This window comes from Corvus brachyrhynchos, unplaced genomic scaffold, assembly GCF_000691975.1.
Source record: "Corvus brachyrhynchos isolate BGI_N302 unplaced genomic scaffold, ASM69197v1 scaffold466, whole genome shotgun sequence".
In the NCBI taxonomy this organism is placed as follows: domain Eukaryota; kingdom Metazoa; phylum Chordata; class Aves; order Passeriformes; family Corvidae; genus Corvus; species Corvus brachyrhynchos.
Window position 1 is genome coordinate 839,173 of NW_008238635.1, and position 21,671 is coordinate 860,843.

Below are 21,671 nucleotides of genomic sequence, written 5' to 3' on the forward strand. Positions count from 1 at the left end.
GGTCGGGAGCAGCCTGTCCGTGGAGGACTGCACCCCGTGGAAAGAGAGCCACAGCGCAGCAGTTTTGGGAGGACTGTGTGCCCGTGGGAGGGACTCACGCTGCAGCAGGTTTGGCAGGACTGCTGCTCGTCAGAGTGGACCCACGCTGGAGAAGGTCATGGAGAACTGTCTCCCGTGGCAGGGACCCCACGGTGCAGCAGTGGAACAACTTCTACAGCTTCTCTCCCTGTGCAGCAGAAGAAAATCCTTGGGTGACAAACTGAGCAAACCCCCACGCCCTCTCCCCTGTGCTGTTGGTGAGAAGGAGGGAGGGCTTGGGGGAAGAAAAGGTGCTTTTAAATGTTTTACTTCTCGTTACCCTCCTCTGATTTTGTTAGTAATAAACTCACTTTGTACCTCTAAGCTGAGCCTGTTTTGCCCTTGGAGTGTTCTCTCGTGGTCCTTATCTCAACTCATGAGCCCTCTGTTTAAATTTTTTCTCCCCTCTGCCCAGCTGTAGCAGGAGAGGGTGAGTGAGTGACTTCTGTGGGTGCCTGGCATTTGGCCAGTGTCAAATCACGACACTTGCTAATGAAATACAGCTGGTAGATGGCTTGATCAGCTTACGATCAGCTCACTTGTAACGCAACCGGGGGCTTGTAATCACAAGCCCCGGCGTGCCTTCGGGCAGAGGGGACGCAGCGTTGGCCTCCACAGCTTCCTCGCTGGACAGCTCTGTGGAATCAGCCTGGGATGGGTGCGTGCCTGACTCCTCCTCAGAGGAAGCACATTGTCGGGCAGCCGATGATCAGGCTGGTGTTTGCCCGGAGGCAAAGAAGGCGGGAGGGGCTTCTGCTGTGAGTGCCAACAGGTTTATTTGCAGGAGGGACCAGGGACCTCTGCTGTGAGTGCCAACAGGTTTATTTGCAAAAGGGACCAGGGACCAGCAAAAGCCCCGAGGAGATGCAGGCTCGCCCCTTTATGGGGGGTGGAGTAAGGCAGGGAAAGGGAAAACAACCAATGGGGTACAAGCAGAGGGGAGGATACAATTTTTTAGAACAAATGGGGAAAATATGGAGGCAGGAGTCATAACAGGGAACCAATTAATAACCACAAAAGGGAGAACTTTCTGGAACAGGGGGAGGTAATTTAGGATTGGGAGCCACCCAGGGGGAGGGAACCTAGACAACAGTGATCTCTTCTGGTGACTGACATTTGATGGTTTCAGCCTGAGAGCAGGCTGAGCCACCCCAACACACTTGTAATTAAAATCAGGTAAACTTGATGGTAAATGGATGTTCTAGATGGACTGCTTTCAAGGTCTGCTTCAAGACACTGGTGAGCTGTCTGTCTTGTGGCAAAATTAAGGTAATATTGGTGTCTTGAAATGTCTTAAGTGCAGCAGATTTGCCCAGGTCTCCTCCAGGCACCAAGTGTAAGTTTCCATCAGTACTCCGGCAGAAAAGCTCAGGTTTCTGCCTCTGCTGTAGAGAAGCTGCACTCCCTGGTTTTGGGGACCAGTTGACATTTTGTATTAACTCTGACAGTTACAGGAAAAGAGGGGTTTGGCTTGTCTTTCTCTTCCTGGATGCATTGGTAGGGAGAGCTTTATGAGAGAGTTTTCCTTACACCAATGTGGGTTTAGAAGCTGGAAAGAGTCACCCAGGAAATTACTGTATTTGTTGCTGGCTGCATTATTCATTTGTATCTGATGATATGCTGTTGAGCAGAAAGAAATGGTTAAATCCAAGATGACTGCAGGCTGGGAGCTCCAGTTCTGCATTTTCTTACTCAAAATATGTTTGAAGAAATTTCATGCTTGGCCATATGGCAAGTTGTGATCCTCATTGCAATGTTTTTCTTTGTTTCTCTTGTAGTCCTTGCTCCCCAGAATATGCAGGTGCTGAGCTCCATGGAGAACTCTCTGGCTGTCAGCTGGGATCCAGTGACTGGTGTGGATAATTACCTCCTTACCTGTTATCCGGCTGGGTATGAGATGCTGGTGAAATAAATCCACGTGCCCAAAGAGCAGCTCAGCTATGAGATTGCATGTGTTACAAGGGTGGAATCTCACAATGTCATGCTTCCATCATGTGAAGAAGGGGATTGCCAGTGAGCCCAAGCATCTAGAAGCAAGTACAGGTAGGAGCAGATAATATTTTTTTTTAAATTGTAAATGTTGTAAATCTTTAAGTTATATTTCAACAAGTGAGGGGAACTGAGTGCTGGAGAGCACTTCCTCTTCCCAGCCTAGTTATGTCATTGTTTCTGGAGAATCTGTTCCCAGATTTGGATCATTAGGGCTGAATGTATTGCAGATTTCCTCTCTCTCCATTTTTCTTGTCCAAATCCCACTTGTTGTTGACAAGTGAATTCCAGTGAATTTGTAGTGTTGCCTGCTGCAAGAATCAGGAATGGGAGCATGCAGGATAAAGGCAGCATGTTACTAAGAGTAATACACTGTTCAGCTGGATGCAGAAAAAACTTCAAAGTAGGCAGGGTGTCATTCCTAGGTACTTACTGTCCAGACATGTCTGCAGCAGTGAGTAGTCTCCTCATACTCTCTTCCCAGGCCTGAATGAGCATGATCCTGCTGAGGTTAAGAGGTTGAGTGTGCAAAGGCTGTGTATTTGAAGCAGTCTCTTGAGAGCTGAAATGTCATCTGGTTAGCAGCTGATATTATGCTGTTTGTTTGTACTTGGCAAAGACAGTGAAAAGCTTGGTGATTTTGACATTTTTCCTGCTTCTAGCACAACAGGTGGGAACTGAGAGCCAGCAAACACCAGAGCTGGGCTGTTACCATGTTACCAATAAAACTAAAGCTGTTGAAGTAATGACTGTGCTCTACTTGCTTGACTCTTCAGTTTGGCTGAGGAAAATGTCTCGGGTCTCAGAGCAGGAAATGGGGCAGGGAAGGAGCATTGTTTAGCAACTTTTCTGTCTTCTATTTACCTTTTTGTGCTGCTGCTGCTTCTCTACATCCCTCTGCTGTCTTTCCCAGTCCTGCCTGCGGCCAGTGCCATCTGGGTGACAGAGGTGATGGAGTACTCCCTGGAAGTGGAGCAGGAGAACCCACCAACAGATGTGATTATTACAAGCTGAAGTTCAAATCCCTAATGGAGATGGAGGAGAAGCAGGTCATGGTGCCCAAAAGCAATGACCCTAAGAGCAGATACATCCTGACTGGTGAGTACTCGTGGGTGTTCCAAACTGGGCAGGAGCATGGAGAAGTGGCAGGAATGACTGACAGTCAGACTGTAGTCCTGAGACAATTCTTCTCTCATGTGTGAATGTCCAGTGAGATCTATTGGGGCTCCCCTATCGCATAAGGATGGGTGTCTCCACAGGGAGAAAGCTATGCTCTGTGGATAGCAATTTTCCAGGCATATTCATTCATATAATTCTGTCCTTGTTTGGAAAAAAGTGCATTCTTCTGTTTCAGAGCTGATATTATGGAAGTCCCCACCAGCAGCAGTCAATATGCCCTAAAGGCAAGCCTAGACCAAAGGTGCTATCAAAGCATTGAAAAGGCAAAAGCAAGTTGGATAGCAGTCTAAACTTTCAGTTCCCCTCTGTGACAAACCTGGAGCTGGATAAACTACACAAAACAGCTTTCTTCAAGAACAAATGCTGTCTTCCCTAACTGTTGGTAATGCTCCCTTTTGCTCTTTGTAGGCCTGAAACCTGGAACAGAACATGAGGTCACTGTCGTACCTGTGAAAGACAGCACAGAGGGGAAACCATTCTCAGTGACTGGCAGGACTGGTATGTGGAAAGTTGCTCTTACTACAGGGTTTGGGGACAGATCTCTCAGAATTCCAGCACAAAAGGTTCATAATTGACTGCTTCTTCATGCCTGACCTGCAGCCAGGTCTGCTTATACCTTGTTAGAGCTTACCTACATTGTATATTAAATACTAAACCTAGGCCTAGATCAGTCTTTTGCTTTGATTTTTTACAGTAACTTCACCCTAAACTTGACTAACAGCTCCATCCAGACACAGGATAAGTGTAGTGAGCTAGCCTCTGCATGGAGTAACAACTCTGTTGGCTAATTAAGTGTCTTAAAAAAAAAAAAAGGCTGAATATTTTTGAGCTATTCTATTGCAAAAGACACCTTGAAGAATTTTAAACTCTCATTCTACTTAAAAGATTCTGGAATTTCTGAAATTCGTCACTTACAAAAGGGTAGGCGTGCTGCTTCCAGAGACTGAAAAATTCCTTATCAGGCCTGACATTCCTGAGGTTATTGTGTAAATGATTCCACTAAAATGAAATTTAGAACCTAACAACCTCCACAATGTCATTTTAAGGCTGTTCTTCTGATTATTTGGAATACCCTTGACTTGTGTTTTCAAGCTGTTCTTGGCAGACATGGGGGCTGCAAAAATTCTTAAAAAAGGGAAAAAAAATCCCCAATGCTCATATTCTTATGTAACCCCTGGAATTTAGGCGATACAACTAAGACAAATACCAGCTACTTCAAGAGCTACCACCAAGCTCTGATTCATCAGCTAAAATAGCAAAACCTTGGGGGAGTCTGAGAGACAGGTCTGCAGGGAAGGCAGAAAGGGAGGAGCAGCAGATGGCTGCCAGGGGAGGCAGAGAAAGGGTAGGCACTGTACTTGGAGCTGGGAGGGGCAAGCCAGAAGGTTGATGCCAAAATGATTTTCACTTTTATATATTCTTCATATATTTGTCTCTCTGCAGACTATTGCTGTATAGTTATATAGCTCCTAGCTAGCTCCAGCATTTTTCCTATTCTGATAGACAGAAAGACAAAACACATTCCAAAGGCCCCAATCCTAATCTTGCTTCCTCTGGAGACCAAGGGTGAGCTACCCTCCCAAGACACTTTTCTATAAACAACTAGAAGAGGGGCTCCAGAAGAGGTTGAACCAAGGGGTGGAATTACCTCATCACCTGTGTTTCTAATTGGGGATTCTTGTCAATTATGCTGGTTTGATAAATTTATAAAACTCTATTTGCCCTATGTGAGGTGGGCATTTTTCCATACTTGCCTCTGGAGGCCTCCAGTTAAAGGCCAGCTTTTATATTACTTCCTGCGTTAACATTGTCTTGAAAGTGTGTTGTTATATTTCTAGATCTTTAAGGCATCTAGGTAAAGCTGGTACCTATGGAAGGTGAGACAGGTAGCCTGCAAGCCCTGCCTGCAGAAAGAAATGGAGAGCTTCATCTAAATGGTAGAACATTCCTTCTTTCTCCTGGTTTCTCATGGATGCCTTCCTTCAAAGGCTGTTGGGGGAAACCTGAGTGTTTTAGCTGGCCAAAGCAGTAAGGCAAAAATAAAGGAAATGCATACATGGAATGGTTTGAGTTTGAAGGGACCTTAAAGAGCATCATCTTTAATGATGCCTTAGGTTTTAACTTTTATATTTTTCAAATCCTGTACTGCCTAGTGTGCAACTCTGAAGTTTCCTGTGGCCTGTTAGCTGCTGTTCTCTCATGCTAGTTAGACTTAACAAGCCACTATAGGTTTGCTCTCCAAGGACACCTAGATTGTCCCAGGCCCCAAAATATGTAAACTAAGGCTTCTGAAGAGGAGGGCAAACTTCATCATTAACTGGGGTTGTAATTGGAGAATTTATTCTGATATGCAAATGGGCCAAACTTATAAAAGTGTGAAGAACTCGTGACCCGGAGTCCATCTTGGGTGTAGCCTTTTAGCTCCCCAGGGTGTCTCCTGAAGGCCCTTCAAATAAATACCTACCTTTATTCCCTTTTTCTTGTCTAGTCTCTGTTTTTAGGTGGCCACTTCAGGCATCAATCTAACCCAACCCCTGCCATGGGCAGGGACACCTTGCAGTAGGCCAGGTTGCTCCAAGCCCCATCCAACCTGGCCTTGAACACTTCCAGGGGTGGGGCAGCCACAGCTTCTATGGGCAACCTGTTCCAGTGCTTCACCACACTTCCAGGGAAGCATTTCTTCCTAACATGCCATGACATGTATTTTAGTGGTTTAATTCAACTGGAGGTAGCTAATCCTGCACTTTGAAATGCTGTCTCAGGAGTCAACAGCCCAACCAATGTGACAACTGACTGAGTGACAGAGGATACTGCCATGGTGTTGTGGAATAAAGTGGAGGCTCCTGTAGACAGGTACATGGTGAGATACACCCCGGCTGATGGAGACACCAGGGAAATACAGGTGGGCAGTGAAAATTACATGGTCACCTCACTGGATCTGGAGCCAGACATGGAATATGTCACTGACATCTGGGCAGAGAAGGGGCCTCAGAGGAGTAAGAAGGCAAGCACCAGAGCTGTGACAGGTGAGCTGTAGCAGCACTGGAGGGAACTGAGTTGGAAATTCAAACGCCTTCATCAATTTTACTTGTTTTGCTAAAGCCTCTCCTGCTTTGCACATGTTTTTAGTGAGGGAAAAAATCCATGTAATTCTTATTAGTGTGGCTGAACAGGTCTCCAGCTCAGCTTACAGCTCTGAGTCCTGTTGTGGACAGGCACTATGGCAAGGGACCAGTTACTATTAGTACAGAGAACAGTCAGCCACAGCCAAAACTAAAACCTCATAACCACCTGGAATGTGTAATTCATGCCTTGCCCTTAAAATGCCATAAACCATATCCAAGCATTTCTTTGGGTGACTGTTGTAGCATTTCCCAACAGGACAGGAGGCTCGTTTCAGACAGATAATCGTGGCAAAGCGTAAAAAAGAAAACTGTGTTTATTTGGATGATAACATAAATTAAAAAACATGTGGGAAATCAAATCTCCCAAACAGTATATTTGGTTGCTGTCCTTTGGTGACAGGGAGTCTCCATTGGAAGGGTGCTTGCAGCTGAGTCTGCAGCTGGATTGGGAAACTTCTTGAACCTCTGTCTTAATGAATTTTTACAATCCAGCCATCCATGTGTGACTGTGAGTACAGAAGCAGTTTCTGCTGACAATTGACAAATGTCTTCTATGTGTGCAATCTGCATTTCTTCACAAAAATTACCTAGGGGAATGTTTGCAGTGCTCCACTCAGGTTGTTCACCAACACATTTAAGCCTAGTAAATTGGACTAGACATAACAAGAGATGCCTTGGGGGAATTTGTAGGACTGTCTGAAGCTCTCACACGAGGGGATCAGTCCAGTGGTTCATGATGAAGCTCAGTCAATCCCCTACTTTCAGGTTGGTTCATTGTCTCGAGCCAGCCCATGTTCTCACTGGTACAGATGACTGTGTGGGCAGCTCCTGGACCACGCAGGGAGTTAAGTAGTGAAAAGCACTGCATGTGCAGAGCAGCACAGTCCATACCCAGCTGTGGTGCAATTAGAACTGAAGAACAAACTTGATTTTCATAGCACACAAGAAAATAATTTTCTTAGTTTTTCTTGCCACAGGTGAGCATCTCATACTGCTAACGAGCTGAGCTGTGATTATTCAAATCCCCATTCCCAGCATGTGCTGCTGGTGGCACAAACAAGCCTCAGCATCTTTCATTAAAATGAAAAGTAATGTATTTTCATCTCACAAAAGAGCTGAGATTAGTACATGCAGGTGGAAAATCACAACTTTTGCTGTAGCTAATGTGTGGTAAATCACAGTGCAGCTAAGCTGGTGTGGGGTAAATTACACTGTGGCTGTTGTGCATTTGTGCCCTGGAGTTTAGAGCCTCCAGCAGAATAAGAAATGCTGTTGTAATAATTTGAGAGGCATCTGCAAGACCTTTGCTGCTCAGGCTGCTAAGATGTATTTAGTAGTTCAGTGACTTAAAAAATCCTAACCAAACAAACAAAACAACTTGTTCTCTGTGAAGGTCGTGGGTTCTAGGGCTGTCCTCAAAGGGCCACATGACTGCAGGCTGTGTTGTGATACGAATTTAGGACTCCTGGGATCTAGTGTTGTGTTTCCATCTGAGAATGGGGCAGGGGAAGGATTGTAACAGTGGGAGGAGTTTGAAAGTGACAGAGAGCTGCAATTCACAGATTCTGAGCAGGTGATTTGGGGGTTTTTTTTGTTAATTCCCAGAACAACTCAGGCAAGATGTTGTGATCTTCAGAAAGCAAAAGACAATAACACCATATTGTGCCTGGGCTCTGTCTCTGCTTTTGTTGGTCCCAAAGAAAGAGCCCTGCTCTCATAGCTGTGCAGAGACTTAAACCCCAACTGAAATACCTCAGAATTGGGCACACCCCCCCTCCTTGCTAGTTTGTTTCTTGGCAAGAAATAAAGGATAAGAGGTGGAAGAAATCAGCAGGGCTCTTGAGGGGAAGGAGTAAGAGTTGCCCTGTGTGGACACCCATGTTTTTCACTCAGCTGTTCCACAGAAACCAGCAGCACATCTCACCCAGTGCAGGGCAGACTGAGTCTGCCAAAGCTCAGCCACCTTGGCACTGGTGTGCAGATGTGGTTATCAATGGATCAAGAACAGCAGGACATGGAAGCAGTTAGCACACTTATTTTATCTTCCTTGCACTGTATCCAGCAGTACGAAATGATTTGGCTCCACAAATATCCAACGGTGACTCGCTTAAGTAGCGGTTATTTGCACTGCGTGGTCAAAACACAGTTTACAGCTAAAGGTAAAACTTCTGTTGGATTTACCAGTTTGGGCGGGAGAGAAAAAAACAAGCAAGCTTTTGGATACACAAAATCCCTTTTAGGTCTTTAGACATAGAATAATTTCCCAAATTTCACCTGCTTTTCCAAATGTATTTGATAGTCTAATAGAATACACTCCCTCTGGCTATAAAACTTGTGTTGTCTGTGTCTTCAGACCATTGTGATTACCACAGCACTATACTAAAACTTCAAATAATTACAACTTTTTCTTACAGAAATTGACAGCCTGAGCTGTTGATTGACCAGGTGACAGAGGATGCAATTACTGTTTCCTGAACGTAGTCCAGGCTTCCACAGACAGATACAGAGTGAGCTACACCTCAGCTAGTGGGCACACAGAGGAGAAAGAGGTGGAAAAAGACAAGAATGTCACTACCTTGGCAGGACTGAGGCCAGGCACAGAATACATCATTTATATCTGGGCAGAGAAGGGAGAGCAGCAGAGCAAGAGGGCCAGCACTGAGGCTGTGACAGGTAAGTGGGCAATGGACTTTGTTGAGTACAAGCTAAAGCCCAGCTTTGCCTTGGCACTAAGGATGCCCACCCTAAGACAGTTTAACAGCAGAGGGAGATTCAGGCTTAACAGATCAAGTCTTCAGGTTAGTGCATCTTGCCATGAAACCTATTCAGCATCATCACAGAGAGATTCTAGTTCCCTGTAGGTACTACAAATGGGCTGTGTTGTAAATACTAACAAGGATTAGGGTAAACAAAGCCCTTGCAGCAGAGTCTTACGTGTTTGTGTAGTCTTATTTTAATTGGTTGATTTGTTTATCCTTCATCATGCAGTAGAGAACTATTCATTTCCTTTAGATGAAGAAATTGAAGTGCAGAGAGGTTAACAGCATGCAGGCCACCTTTTTTTGCAATAGAATGAATAGTCATGGTTCCTCAGTTGTTCTTGTGTTGCCAGTCCTGGTTAAGGATGTGTAGTGATCTTCCTGACATGTTCCCTGTTTATAACAACACTGTAAATCTGAACATTGGAATCCACTGGAAGTGGTGGCAGGCATTGCCAGGATTCGTCTCTAGGTCAGGGACTTGCTGGGGGGAGATGCATAAATGTGTACCTGGGTCACCCTGGCCTCTTAACGAAGGAGCTTTGGTTGTTCTCTCACTTTCTGGACAGGCGACAAGTATGTGTGCTTTGGAGGCTGGTTATTTTATGTTTTATGAGCTCTTTTTGCATTGCTGCACAGGGGTAGCCCTACTTCAATCATCAAATGTAGTAATTGAAATACATGCATGCAGGCTACCCATAACAGAGACTGCTGCTATAGGTGATCATAGAAGAGGCAGATGTCATAATACAAGAGTGATGGCAGCTGATGGTCCTTATTTCACTAGTCCTTAATCAAAAATGTGCAGTGCTTCATGTGCTGCTATCAAGCCTAGCAATAACAGGTTTAAGAACCAAAATGAAACCATTTTAGAATTGGAGACAGTTAAAAATAATGCCCTGCCCTTTGACTTGTGACCTTAGGCCAGTCCTAGGAGACTGCTAAGCAGGCTTAAATCTGTTCTGTTCAGTTAGCCATAGGGACTGTGATGTACTGGGAACACTTGGGGTTACTCTATATCCATCGACCTTGCTAATGCACTTTTTCTAGTTTATGAATCCAGCTGGTGTGAGATAGAACAGTTGAAACTTGGGTTTAGGGCAAGATGCCAAAGAGTTCCCCAGTGCTTACAGAGATCAAGGGCAGCTGGTAGGGACAAACTGAGGCCAAAAGGCTGAACCTATCTGGAACTAGAAATTCAAGGAGAGTTTCAGCAAATTGAAATGTTGTTTGGTTTTTTTTTTTCCTTGAACAAGCATGAAAATGGAGACACCTGGAGATTTCACATGAAGTGAAACTGCTGGGAGAGGGAATGCATTTAACATTAGCAGTGATATTTTTGAACTATCTGCACAAAAGAAATGATACCTCTGCTGAAATAATACGACTTCTGAGGACAAAAGGAATACATTTTCTCACTCAAGGTGCTGGCTGATTACTCCTTAGCATTAAAACTGGCTGGGGCAGGAAACTGCCCTGTGGTGACCACCTGCACCTGTGGGAGCTGCCAGCTGCCCTTTAAGGGCAATGCTGTGAGACCGCAGTGTCTGAGGCTGCCCTTCCCATCGCTTGCTTCTTGGGATGGATTTGGTACCTCTTAGCTCCCTCTCCTGTGCAGCTGGAGATACACATGTAGTGAACTTGGGCGAGGAGGTTTCTGGGTTGTTTCACTTAAAGCAGTTGTTTAGTGCTCTCCCAAATGAAGCACAAGTTCATTAGATAATGGACTAGTGCTTAACTCGTGGGCCTCGTGTAAGGTGGCCTTCGGTTGTGGTGAGCAGACAGCGTTTTAAACAACATGGGCTGTGAATTACAGTGCTGCTGCCCCTGCTCTTATATTTGGTGGTTTGATTTCTTCTTCTTCGCCTTTTTATCTGCTTTAAGCAGTAACGCTGTGCATGAGGAGTGCAGCATTTCCTGGGAGGAGCCAGCCTGCTCGACTCTTCTCATTTATCTAAGACAGACAAAGCACAGCCTTGTGTTTTTCTGTGGCCTTTTCACAACCGCATTATAATTGTTGTTATGCTTATCCTCATAGCATTCTTCAAGGCCTGGGAAGTTTTGTAGCCTGGTTTATACAGAAAAGACAGACAACAACATGTCCATAGTCCTTCAGGGAGATTTGTGGAAGAGCAGGGAATTGAGATAAACTATTCATTTATAGTTTGATGGAGACTCAGGTGTACTTCAGGGCTGAAGCACTCTTCCTTGGAGGCCAGCACTGCCCACCAAGGACATCCTCTGTAAAACTTGGAAAGCCAGTAAAACCTTACTCATCAAATAGTTTCCTTAAGATGTTCCCAAAGTACATAGAATATAGCAAGCACAGGATGAAGTTTACAGAGAAGCTGCTTCCAGTGTTGCTACTTTCAACACAGATTTAAAAACTGGATTTATCCTGAGGGAAGCACTACAGCTTCCTTGTTGGCACCTTGTAAGACACTTCTTGACAACTGCTGTGAACTGGCACTGCATTAAAAGAATTCTGTTCTTCTCCTCATGCTGACCTTGGGCAGTCTGACTGCTCAGGAAAAGTCTGGCCAAGCCTCCGATGCCAGTGAAGGAGCTGGTGTCCCATCTCCAGCACAGACTGAACTCTCAAGCTCTGGGTTTCTTCGTATTCCTGCATTTACTAAAGAAGACTGGAGCATGACAGCAACAAAGCCTGTGAAGTAATTCTTCTCTGCAGTGGGGGAACAAAGGTAGGGGCTCTCAGCAGGCCACATTAGAACTGTGCTTTGGGACTGAGGCATAGAGCCTAAACCTGTCCTATCCATGAGGGCTCCTCAGAGATGAGCCTGATGGAGACTCCTCAGGCAGACATGCAATGAGCTCCTGGACACTGCACACTTGAGCCAATTGTCAGACTCACAGAACATCCCAAACCAGATCTGTAAAAGGCTTGCAGTGTTTGGTCTAGGCTTCCACTGCCTGCTAGCTGTGAAAGCCACTGGCTGGCTTTCAGGCAACTGCAGTTCAGCCCAAGACCTGCTCTGCAGTTTGTGTCTCTGGTTTATGCAGTGGTGTAGCAGGACTTCCCCTCTGCCACAGAAGAGCTTATCTATTCTATCAGCCAGTGCCATAGCTCAGGGCGTCTTCCCCCCTCACAGGAATCTGCCCATTGGTGAGATTACCCAAGCCAGACATCTGTCCTGTAGTGAGTTATCTCTGGGTCAGAGAGGTGAATTCCCAGTTGACAATAAATATCCTGCCTTAAGAGCAGATTGAATGGAGATAAGCCTTGGAATATGACTGACACACACTTCACTTTACAAACTATAAAAGCTACGCAGAACTTTCACAAAGAAGAAGTCTTCTGTTTTCCCTGGAAATGTGTGGGGACCTCTCCTCAAGGTTTGGAATGCTGGCCCTGATGTACTCTTCTGGCAGTTGGGTAAAAGGAATATGTGTACCCTATCATCAGTTGGTGGTAAACTACATTGACTCCTAATCTGTACTATCTCTTTGCTAGCTATAATATAGGTACCTTTGTGTTGTGCACTGTTTTATGTAAATCTACTAGTAGTTCTAGTGTGTAGTAAGTAACTCTTTTTTAACTCTTAGATTCTTTAAACTCTTGTTTAAGGCCTTTTGTCTGTTTAATCTTCTGTCTATTCAATAAGTAACTCATTTTACAATAGACCTGATTTGAAGTTTTAAAGAACTTGTGAGCCAGCGTGGTTTAGGTGTGGGTCACCTGAATTTAAGCTGCTGCTAAAAATCTGAAGCTGAGGCAGGGCTTGTCTAATGCTTTTACTAGATCCATAACAGATGGGACTTGACTTTTCTTTTTGAATAGAGATTGATCCTCCCAAGAACCACCATGTATCAGGTGTGACTCATCCTACTCCTGCTGCACCACAGGTTGATCACTATTCTCTGACCTACCAGGATGAAGATGGGACAAGCAAGGTACAGTGAATTCCTTGAATTCCTCAGGCCCGTAGACCCCACTGGAATTACCCTTGTGATTATGGGCTCTGACAGTTGGTCCTTGTGGGTATGTGGACCGCAGAAATACAATTTTGAGTGGGAATCTATGCTGTGACCCGGGGAGGGAGAGCTCAAGGAAGGCAGTGTGCTGCTGTCATGAGTAGAAGCTGTGGAGGGACTTTGTGACAGTGGAGTCCTCTTCCCAACAGATCTTCAGGAGCAGAAAACATGGTCACCTCTTCACTTGTTCTAAGTTGTTACTACCTGGAAGGGCAGCACTCACCAGGGACAGGGTGCCCTCAGTGTCCTAGGAGTGTTTCTTGAGGCCTTGCCCCCAGTCTTCCTTCTGAGGTGATGGACTTCATGTTTCAAGGATACGGGGTGAATTTGCCTCTCTGAACCCTACAAGAAAAGCCTGTAAATGCATCTGGGGTTTGAGGCACAGTGGTCCAGAAAAGCTAAATGCTCTTCTGAGCTGGGTTCAGCTTTTGTCACTTGGCAGAAAGTATATCTGGGTCCCAGCAAACAACTGTTAGTGCTGGAAGGGCTGGCACAAGGAGTGAGGTACACTGTCTCCCTACAAGGGAGATCACCAGAGCAGAAAGACAGAGCATCGCTTCTCAACAGGTAGGAACTGGCCTTGGATTGTTGCATTTTTCCCCTGTGCTCTGCAGCTGTTGCTCATCACAGTAGAGATCAAAGACAGAGTTTGTATCCTACAGATGCACAGGGAAACTGTGATCATAAGCCAACCATTTAGCAAATCAGTGGTGCTGCTCCTGGCTGCCTGTCCGTGCTAAGCCACACCACCTGGAGGCTTGGGAACACAGTGTGACAGTGTGAGTGGAGATTGCCCACGCTGGTCACCTGTGCTGGCAAGCCTTGCTAGCCAAGTGCAGGACAAAACCTGCTCATGAGCTGCCAGTGGGCAGGAGAGAGGATGATAATGCAGGAGATCTTTCTGCACATCCTAGTAATGGCAGGGCACAGCAGTGTAAATGATCTTAGGGCCTTGGGTAGCTGCCCAGGTTGTTCAGAGGTCAGGAAATGCACACCAGACTGTCAGCAAATCAAACATTTCATGCCAGCATGCTGTGGGAGCCTCTCGTACTGTGCCAGTGCCCACAGGGGTTGCCAATTGTGGATTAATTGTGAAATGCAGAGAAATTAAAGTCCCTTTTTTCTGCCACTCCCACCTTTACAAACAAGGTCTCCTCTTCCCGCTCTTATTGCAAGCCAAGGCTGGCTCTTTTTTTGTGGGCAGGCAGTGGCAGGACAAGGGGCAATGGTTTTAAGCTGACAGAGGGTAGGCTTAGATTTGAGATCAGGAAGAAATTCCTTACTCAGAGGGTGGTGAGGCATTGGCACAGGTTGCCCACAGAGACTGTGGCTGCCCCATCCCTCCCCTGCCATGGCAGGGGGTTGGAACCAGATGAGCTTTAAGGTCCCTTCCAACCCAAACCATTCTAGGATTCTGTGGTTCTATCTCTTGCAGCTTTGGGGGACCCTATCTGTGTGCCAGCTCCCAGGCAGTGGGGAAGGCCAAGAGCTGCTACCTGCAGATGCAGCTGGGCCCTGTATGAGTGCACAGCAGGGGCTGCTGCTTTCTCTGCTTCTCTTCCAGTACCCATTGTCCATAGGACCTTCCCAAGGTGAAGTGCCTCCTCCTGCTTTGCTGATGGACAGTTTTCCCCGCTCTGCTCACACAATGAGCTTCCTCTACCAGTATCCCATGGACTGCAGCCAGGTGCAGCAGAATAGAAGTGCCTCCAGCAGCATGTACAGCATTTACCTGAACAGGGATGGCAGCAGGCCACTGCAGGTGTGCTGTGACATGAGCACTGACGGAGGCAGGGGGACGGTGAGTGAGGCTCTGCTCCTCTTCCTGCTTTTTGATGAATCTAATCACGTGGACTTGACGCAGATGTTAGTTGAGGTTCCTTTCGCTCTGCTGCACTCCTGTGTTTCAGCTCCTTGCTGAATGGAGTAGCATGTTTTAGGGAGGGTAATGGATGGTGATGTACCCAGAGTCCAGGGTTAGGTGTATGTTAATGCGTTTCAGCTGATGCCTCTTAGTGTTTTCATTGCTAGTGCTGTGAGCATGCACCTCAGCTCTGGCCACACAGGAAGTGTTGAGTGACTCAAAGGAGTCTGAAGGCAGAAGCATGGATGCTTTGAGGTGGGGAGTATGTGTGAATGTGGAGGAGTGAGTCTGAGGTTCTCTGATAGCAATCTCCCTCAACAACCAGAGAATAATACTACCTTTTTATACCTTTCAGGGATAAATGATTTTCTCCAGTGAAATAAATAGTCGTGTGTTACTGCCAAGCCCCTCTGATCTTGGTGAAATTGTAGTGAGTGGCACCCCTGCCATGGCAGGGGGTTGGAACCAGATGAGCTTTAAGGTCCCTTCCAACCCAAACCATTCTAGGATTCTGTGGTTCTATCTCTTGCAGCTTTGGGGGACCCTATCTGTGTGCCAGCTCCCAGGCAGTGGGGAAGGCCAAGAGCTGCTACCTGCAGATGCAGCTGGGCCCTGTATGAGTGCACAGCAGGGGCTGCTGCTTTCTCTGCTTCTCTTCCAGTACCCATTGTCCATAGGACCTTCCCAAGGTGAAGTGCCTCCTCCTGCTTTGCTGATGGACAGTTTTCCCCGCTCTGCTCACACAATGAGCTTCCTCTACCAGTATCCCATGGACTGCAGCCAGGTGCAGCAGAATAGAAGTGCCTCCAGCAGCATGTACAGCATTTACCTGAACAGGGATGGCAGCAGGCCACTGCAGGTGTGCTGTGACATGAGCACTGACGGAGGCAGGGGGACGGTGAGTGAGGCTCTGCTCCTCTTCCTGCTTTTTGATGAATCTAATCACGTGGACTTGACGCAGATGTTAGTTGAGGTTCCTTTCGCTCTGCTGCACTCCTGTGTTTCAGCTCCTTGCTGAATGGAGTAGCATGTTTTAGGGAGGGTAATGGATGGTGATGTACCCAGAGTCCAGGGTTAGGTGTATGTTAATGCGTTTCAGCTGATGCCTCTTAGTGTTTTCATTGCTAGTGCTGTGAGCATGCACCTCAGCTCTGGCCACACAGGAAGTGTTGAGTGACTCAAAGGAGTCTGAAGGCAGAAGCATGGATGCTTTGAGGTGGGGAGTATGTGTGAATGTGGAGGAGTGAGTCTGAGGTTCTCTGATAGCAATCTCCCTCAACAACCAGAGAATAATACTACCTTTTTATACCTTTCAGGGATAAATGATTTTCTCCAGTGAAATAAATAGTCGTGTGTTACTGCCAAGCCCCTCTGATCTTGGTGAAATTTAGAAACTCAAAGGCCTCATGGATCTTGTCTCTAAGCTTGTTTGTCTAAGTGTTTAGATCACACTCAGATTTGTGGGAAACAAACTGCAAGATTTGTACAACTACGTATTTGCCCCAGTGCTTGTGTGCAGCCAGAAAATGGGAATGGATTCCTGTGTGTACCACGCTCAGGTGAAGTTTACTATCATAAAATTTGCACTCAATGATCTTGGAGGTCTTTTCCAACCTTAATGATTCTATGATCAGGTAGGGCTGTCTGTTCCTGAGCGCTTCACCTTTTTGTCTGCATTTTTGTCGTGATGAGCATTTCTCCTGCCCATCCTCCTGGTCTCCCCTCATCCTCTCAGGAGTGCTCACTCTGCAATCCTTGCTTTGCAGGTGTTTCAGAGGTGGAGCACTGGCAAGGTGGATTTCTACCAAGGCTGGAAAAATTACATGGAAGATTTTGGAGATCCCACTGGGGAATTTTGGCTTGGTACAGTACATGGGTGTGACCAGTGAAGGGCTAAAGATTGGCTTTGTAAAAGCACTTAAATGCTGAAATATCCAATCCCCTGAGTGTGCAGTCTTGAATTGTCAGCTTGTGTGTCTTCCCTAGCAATGCCAGTGAAGCACTGAGGGATCTCTAAAGGCCCACTAAGTATTTCCACTGACATCTTTGGGCTTTGGAGCAGTCCCAGGCAAGCCAAACTCTGGGCTCTGTTTATTTCAGACTTGTGTGTTCCCGTGGGAGGGGAGATAAGTTTTATTTGTGAAAATGCAAAAACCAGGAGACTACACAAAACTTGGTGTACTCAGTCATTTTTTGTCTGTCTTGTTCTGCTAGTGAGCAGTGTGTGAATCAGAGAATCCAGCATTAAATAGGGCAAAGTTTTTGGAGTAAGAGCCTTTAAATGTTCTGGGAAAAATAATGTTGCAGTACAGCCAGACTTGTGCTAGTTAAGGTTGTTTGTTTTTTCTCATATTTCTGTCTCTTGCAAGAAACTGAGATAAGACAGCATAAACTTGGCAAATTGTCCTGAAGCCTCAAGCAGGGAAGGAGGAGGCAGGAAATAGCTGATTTAACCAAAATGGCCATGGGGTGAGAGTCTAAGACTGCAAAGGTGAACAGGCTTCCCCCTCTAAAAAGTAATTGTTTTTTATTTCTAGGTCTTGACAAGCTGCACAACCTGAGGAGCAGCAGCTCCATCTGCTACAAGCTCTGTGTGCATTTGTGGACAGCCAGCCAATCTCTCTGTGCTCTCTGTGACTTCTTCCAGGTTGCCTCAAGCAGGGACAGATACAGGCTGTCAGTGGGGAATTACAGAGGCAATGCTGGTGAGGAGGGCCTTGTCCTGGTGCTGTCTCTGCACAGGGAGGCAAATGCTGGGACCTGTGTGTTTGTTTTGCCAGCAGAGTGGGAGCTCCTTAGGTCAGGTTGGATCAGATGTGGTTCTCTTTGAGGAGAGAAGTCTTCCTAGGGAGACTGAGGAGAATGCACCCATGGGCCTGTCTCATGCTGAAAACAGGAGAAAGAGTTGCTTGTTCATGGGGAAGAGGGGGCACTGTGACCCATGGAAGTGCCAGCTGAAAAGGCAAGCTGGGAAGTTTCCATGAGGTAATCTGTGCTGATAGGGCAGCAACTTCCCAGCTGAGAGTGCAAAAAAGTGTCTTTTATTCAGATGGCAGTTTGCTCAACAGCAGTGCTGGCTTCTGCCACTGGTACATCCTTACTACTGCTGTTGTGTCCATTTATCCTTTAATACACTCTTGCCATAGGGTTTAGATCTTCAGCTGGGAGGATCCAGCCCTTGGACATGCCCTCTAATAGCAGTGCTTTGGAGATTCGTGTCCAGACCTACGCTGTGCTGTGCCTTTCCCCTGCCAGGCCTGCTGTGTCCCACCTGAAGGGTGGAGAAGCCCTCAGGCTGAGCAGCTGCAGTAACTTACTGCTATCCGTGTCTTTGATCCCTTCCTGTAGGGATGCAGTGACCTACCACAGTGGCTGCAAGTTCACAGCATGGCCCAGGGACGATGATGTGGCTCTCAGCAGCCGTGCCCTGACACACCGAGTGCATGGTGCTGCAGGAACTGCCATCTGGCCAACCTCAACGGGGAGCGCGAGGAGAGCAAGCACAGTGAGGTGAGCAGCAGAGCTGGGGTGCTGATGATCCCTTCATAGCCTGGAGAAAACACATGGAGGGAGTGTCTTTCCTTGGAGCAGGAGGGATTGCCCTCTGACTCATTTCATTAGGAAGCAAAATGATGCCTAAGAAAACTTACAGCTCTTACTCTCTCCTCCCTGGATCCAGGGGACCTGAGCTCATGGCTCCCTGCTTCTTGTGGGCAGAGATACTTGAGGTGGAGCTGTCTTGATCTCTGAGGGGAGCACCTAAAGGAACACTCACTGGGAGCCACACTGGGGTGCTTGCTCACTGTCTGATGTAGCCTTTCCCTTGGTTTTCAGTGCACACCTTGGGGTACATCTCACTGTACAGGCTTTATCTGGGATTGAAGATGGCTCAGTCTTGTTGTTTTCCAAGCTGGATAGAGGTTTGATCTGTATGAAGAGTGTCTGAAATCCTGATTATAATTGAAGTCTCTGGTTATTGGAGGGTTAAATGGTATTTGAGGCAGGCAGTTGTAGGCTCCTAGCACCTGGTCTGGGCACTTTTAGTAAGAGAAATTCCTTGGTCTTTTCCCAGGATGTGAACTGGGAGCCATGGAAAGGACATGAATTCTCCATCCCTTTCACAGAGATGAAGATCTGTCCTCAGTCTTCCAGGAACAAGCCAGTCCTGGGGAGGAAGAAGAGGTCTTTATCATGGAAGAGGAAGAAGATCAGGGCTTAAATAGAACTCTCTGCAGAACAATACCCAAAGATAATGATTCACTATTTCTTCATAAACTTTGATTCAGACAGCTTGCTCCAGTACAAAGGAGACAATAGCTGACAACGTGCACCCAGGGACATCTGGATCTGCAGCCCAACCTGCTACCAGCCTTTGGAGCTCCTGATGGGTGATGTTCCAGAGACTAGGAGGGGCTTGTGGGGGCATCCTGCCTGTAGATACTCTGGTTGACTAAGCATGACAAGGACCTTCTTGATCCAATACATGCAACTTCTATGAACTTCATGTAAAACAAGCCTTAACACATGCTGTTCTTTCTGAAACCTGTGCTGCAGACTCCTCTTAATTCTGTCCTTCTCTGGTGCTATCCACTTCAGACTTCCAAAAATAAATTCGAACCTACTAACAAATAATAGCCCCCTCACTTACATCAGAGGGAACCTTTTTGAGACTGTTGCCTCTCCCTGTTTTGGTCTGCAGTTCTCCTCATTATTTGGGCACATTCCCTATTCTTCCTGCAGAACTGGGTTCTGGGAAATGCTGCCAGTCTGCTGGCAAGGCTCATTAACCCGTGTGAGTTCTGTAGACCAGGTTCCTCAGACTCCAATACCACATCTCTGCAGGTTAAAATCTTGCTATTTTGCTTGTGTCATGTTTCCCAGCCCAGAGAAGAACTGAAGGAGATGTGCAGTAAATTGATGTTCACACTCCAGGGTGAGGCCCAGAACAGGGTGAGTGTAAGGCCCGCTCTCCTCCAGGCTCTGCTCAGCATCCCAAACCTGCCTCTCTGTACTGCTTGCTTACAAACAACTAACAAAATGCTCTATGTGACTGTTCCATCTGCTGCCTTATGTTTTTTCATCAGCAGTGTGGCAGGTAGTGATGCTGAAATGATAACACTTGTCATCCACCTCTAAAATGAGCATCTGTTGGACTTAAACTGATCCTGCATGCTTTCCCTTGTGCTCCAGTGCATGGTTTCACACCTGACTGCTTCAATTTTTTCTTTTTACTCACAGCCATAAAGGTGAGGTTTATTTCCTTTCCCTGTGAGGATATTAAAATTCTGGGCCACCAGCTTCAGCCAGGGAAGAAGTATGAGCTCACCAAATGCCACTTGCTTAAAGGCTTCCTTGTCTGAACACAATGGGACATGGTTGTCCCGTGTCTTAATGGCCTTCTCTATCCCAGTGCAGAGCAGAGTAATGCATTTTACAGAATCCTTCCCAGACTTTGGAGAAAGTAATAAAATCGCAAATAAAGGAGGTCTTAAAGTATTTCTGTCTTCTTTGCTTTGGGTGGTAGAATTACTTTCCTTCCTGTTTAAGCATTTTGCACAAAGTGGAAGCATTACCCAGGCCTGCAGTGGGACTGTGCAGATTAGGTCTTTGGGGTCTGCTCCAAAACAGGGATGGGAGTTGTGCTCTCTTTGTGACTTAACTCCGTGAAGCACCTCATTGATCTGTGCTTGCTAGGACCTGGCTGAGGAGAGCAAGCTGGAGAGTTGTCTCTCAAAGGTGAGGACTAAATTCTTCATCATACTTTCAGGGCTGTGCCTCTCAGGCAGGTGGGCTAAGACTTGTCTGAGCTGTGTTAGGATACCCAAGCCCTGGTTTGGGGGAAGGAGGAGACTAATGGTGAGAGGAGGAGAAAGGAAAATGGCACTTGAAGTGTTTTGCAGGCTCTGTTCTAAGAGCATGAGAGAAGGATGTGGGAAAGTGATGAGGGCTCTTTACTGTGAAGTGCTTTCTCCCTGTTGCCCACTTGTCTGTAGGCAAGGACAGATTTCACTTTGTTGTTCAACTAAAGGGCACAGTGAAGTCATGAGGAAGGTGACTGAGAGGGAGAGGAGGACTAGTCTCACACACAGCCACTCTAAAAGTGTATGCTCTCTAAGACACAGCAGCTGTGATTGGTCCCTGTGACGTTTCCCTGTGCAGCAGCAATATATAATCCCATCCTAAAGCTGAATCCCCCCTGGGAACAGGGAATATTCTCTTAAGCGGTACAAGCTTTGGTTTTGAGCTAAAAGCAAATGAGGCACCTTATTTGCAGTGTCTGAAGAGGGTTTATCTGTCACTCTTGATGCACCTCTCTCTCACCAGGAAGGGCAAAGTGACAGCTGCTGGAAAACCATTGCAGAAAGTCAGTATTCCCGAAGAGCCACAGGATGGCATTGTCTCTTCATGCAAGAGACACTTCCCAGCTGGCCTCTGGGGAAGGACCTTTTTGGGGTTAACCAGAGTCTGTGCTGCAGCCTGGGAGGCTGGGACTGCTCAGATATTTGTTTGCCTTGAGGAACTGGCTGTTCTGGTTTCGAGGCTCAGGATAGTTGGGGTAGTCCCATAAAAATGTCATATCCCTTTACTACCCTTGTTTTGCTGTAATATGTGGCCCTGTAACAGTGATGCTGGAGGGCCAATAGAGTTTCAAAACCTCTGCCTTGCTCTGAGATCACTGAAAAG

At 46.5% G+C, this 21,671-nt stretch overlaps 1 protein-coding gene across 1 annotated transcript in view; it reads left to right on the plus strand.

Moving 5' to 3' along the window:
* TNN (tenascin N) overlaps positions 1-20,483 on the plus strand; it is a 29,173-nt gene extending 8,690 nt beyond the window's left edge. The window contains 17 exon segments of the mRNA XM_017737418.1: positions 1,857-2,065; positions 2,067-2,121; positions 2,981-3,061; positions 3,064-3,165; positions 3,655-3,744; positions 6,009-6,279; positions 8,786-8,841; positions 8,844-9,044; positions 12,930-13,042; positions 13,566-13,636; positions 13,638-13,690; positions 14,773-14,924; positions 16,754-16,850; positions 17,525-17,701; positions 18,344-18,421; positions 18,424-18,497; positions 19,060-20,483. Of these exon segments, the coding sequence (XP_017592907.1) occupies positions 1,857-2,065; positions 2,067-2,121; positions 2,981-3,061; positions 3,064-3,165; positions 3,655-3,744; positions 6,009-6,279; positions 8,786-8,841; positions 8,844-9,044; positions 12,930-13,042; positions 13,566-13,636; positions 13,638-13,690; positions 14,773-14,924; positions 16,754-16,850; positions 17,525-17,701; positions 18,344-18,421; positions 18,424-18,497; positions 19,060-19,206 (2,027 nt within the window). The 3' untranslated portion in view covers positions 19,207-20,483.
* The last annotated feature ends 1,188 nt before the right edge of the window (positions 20,484-21,671 follow it).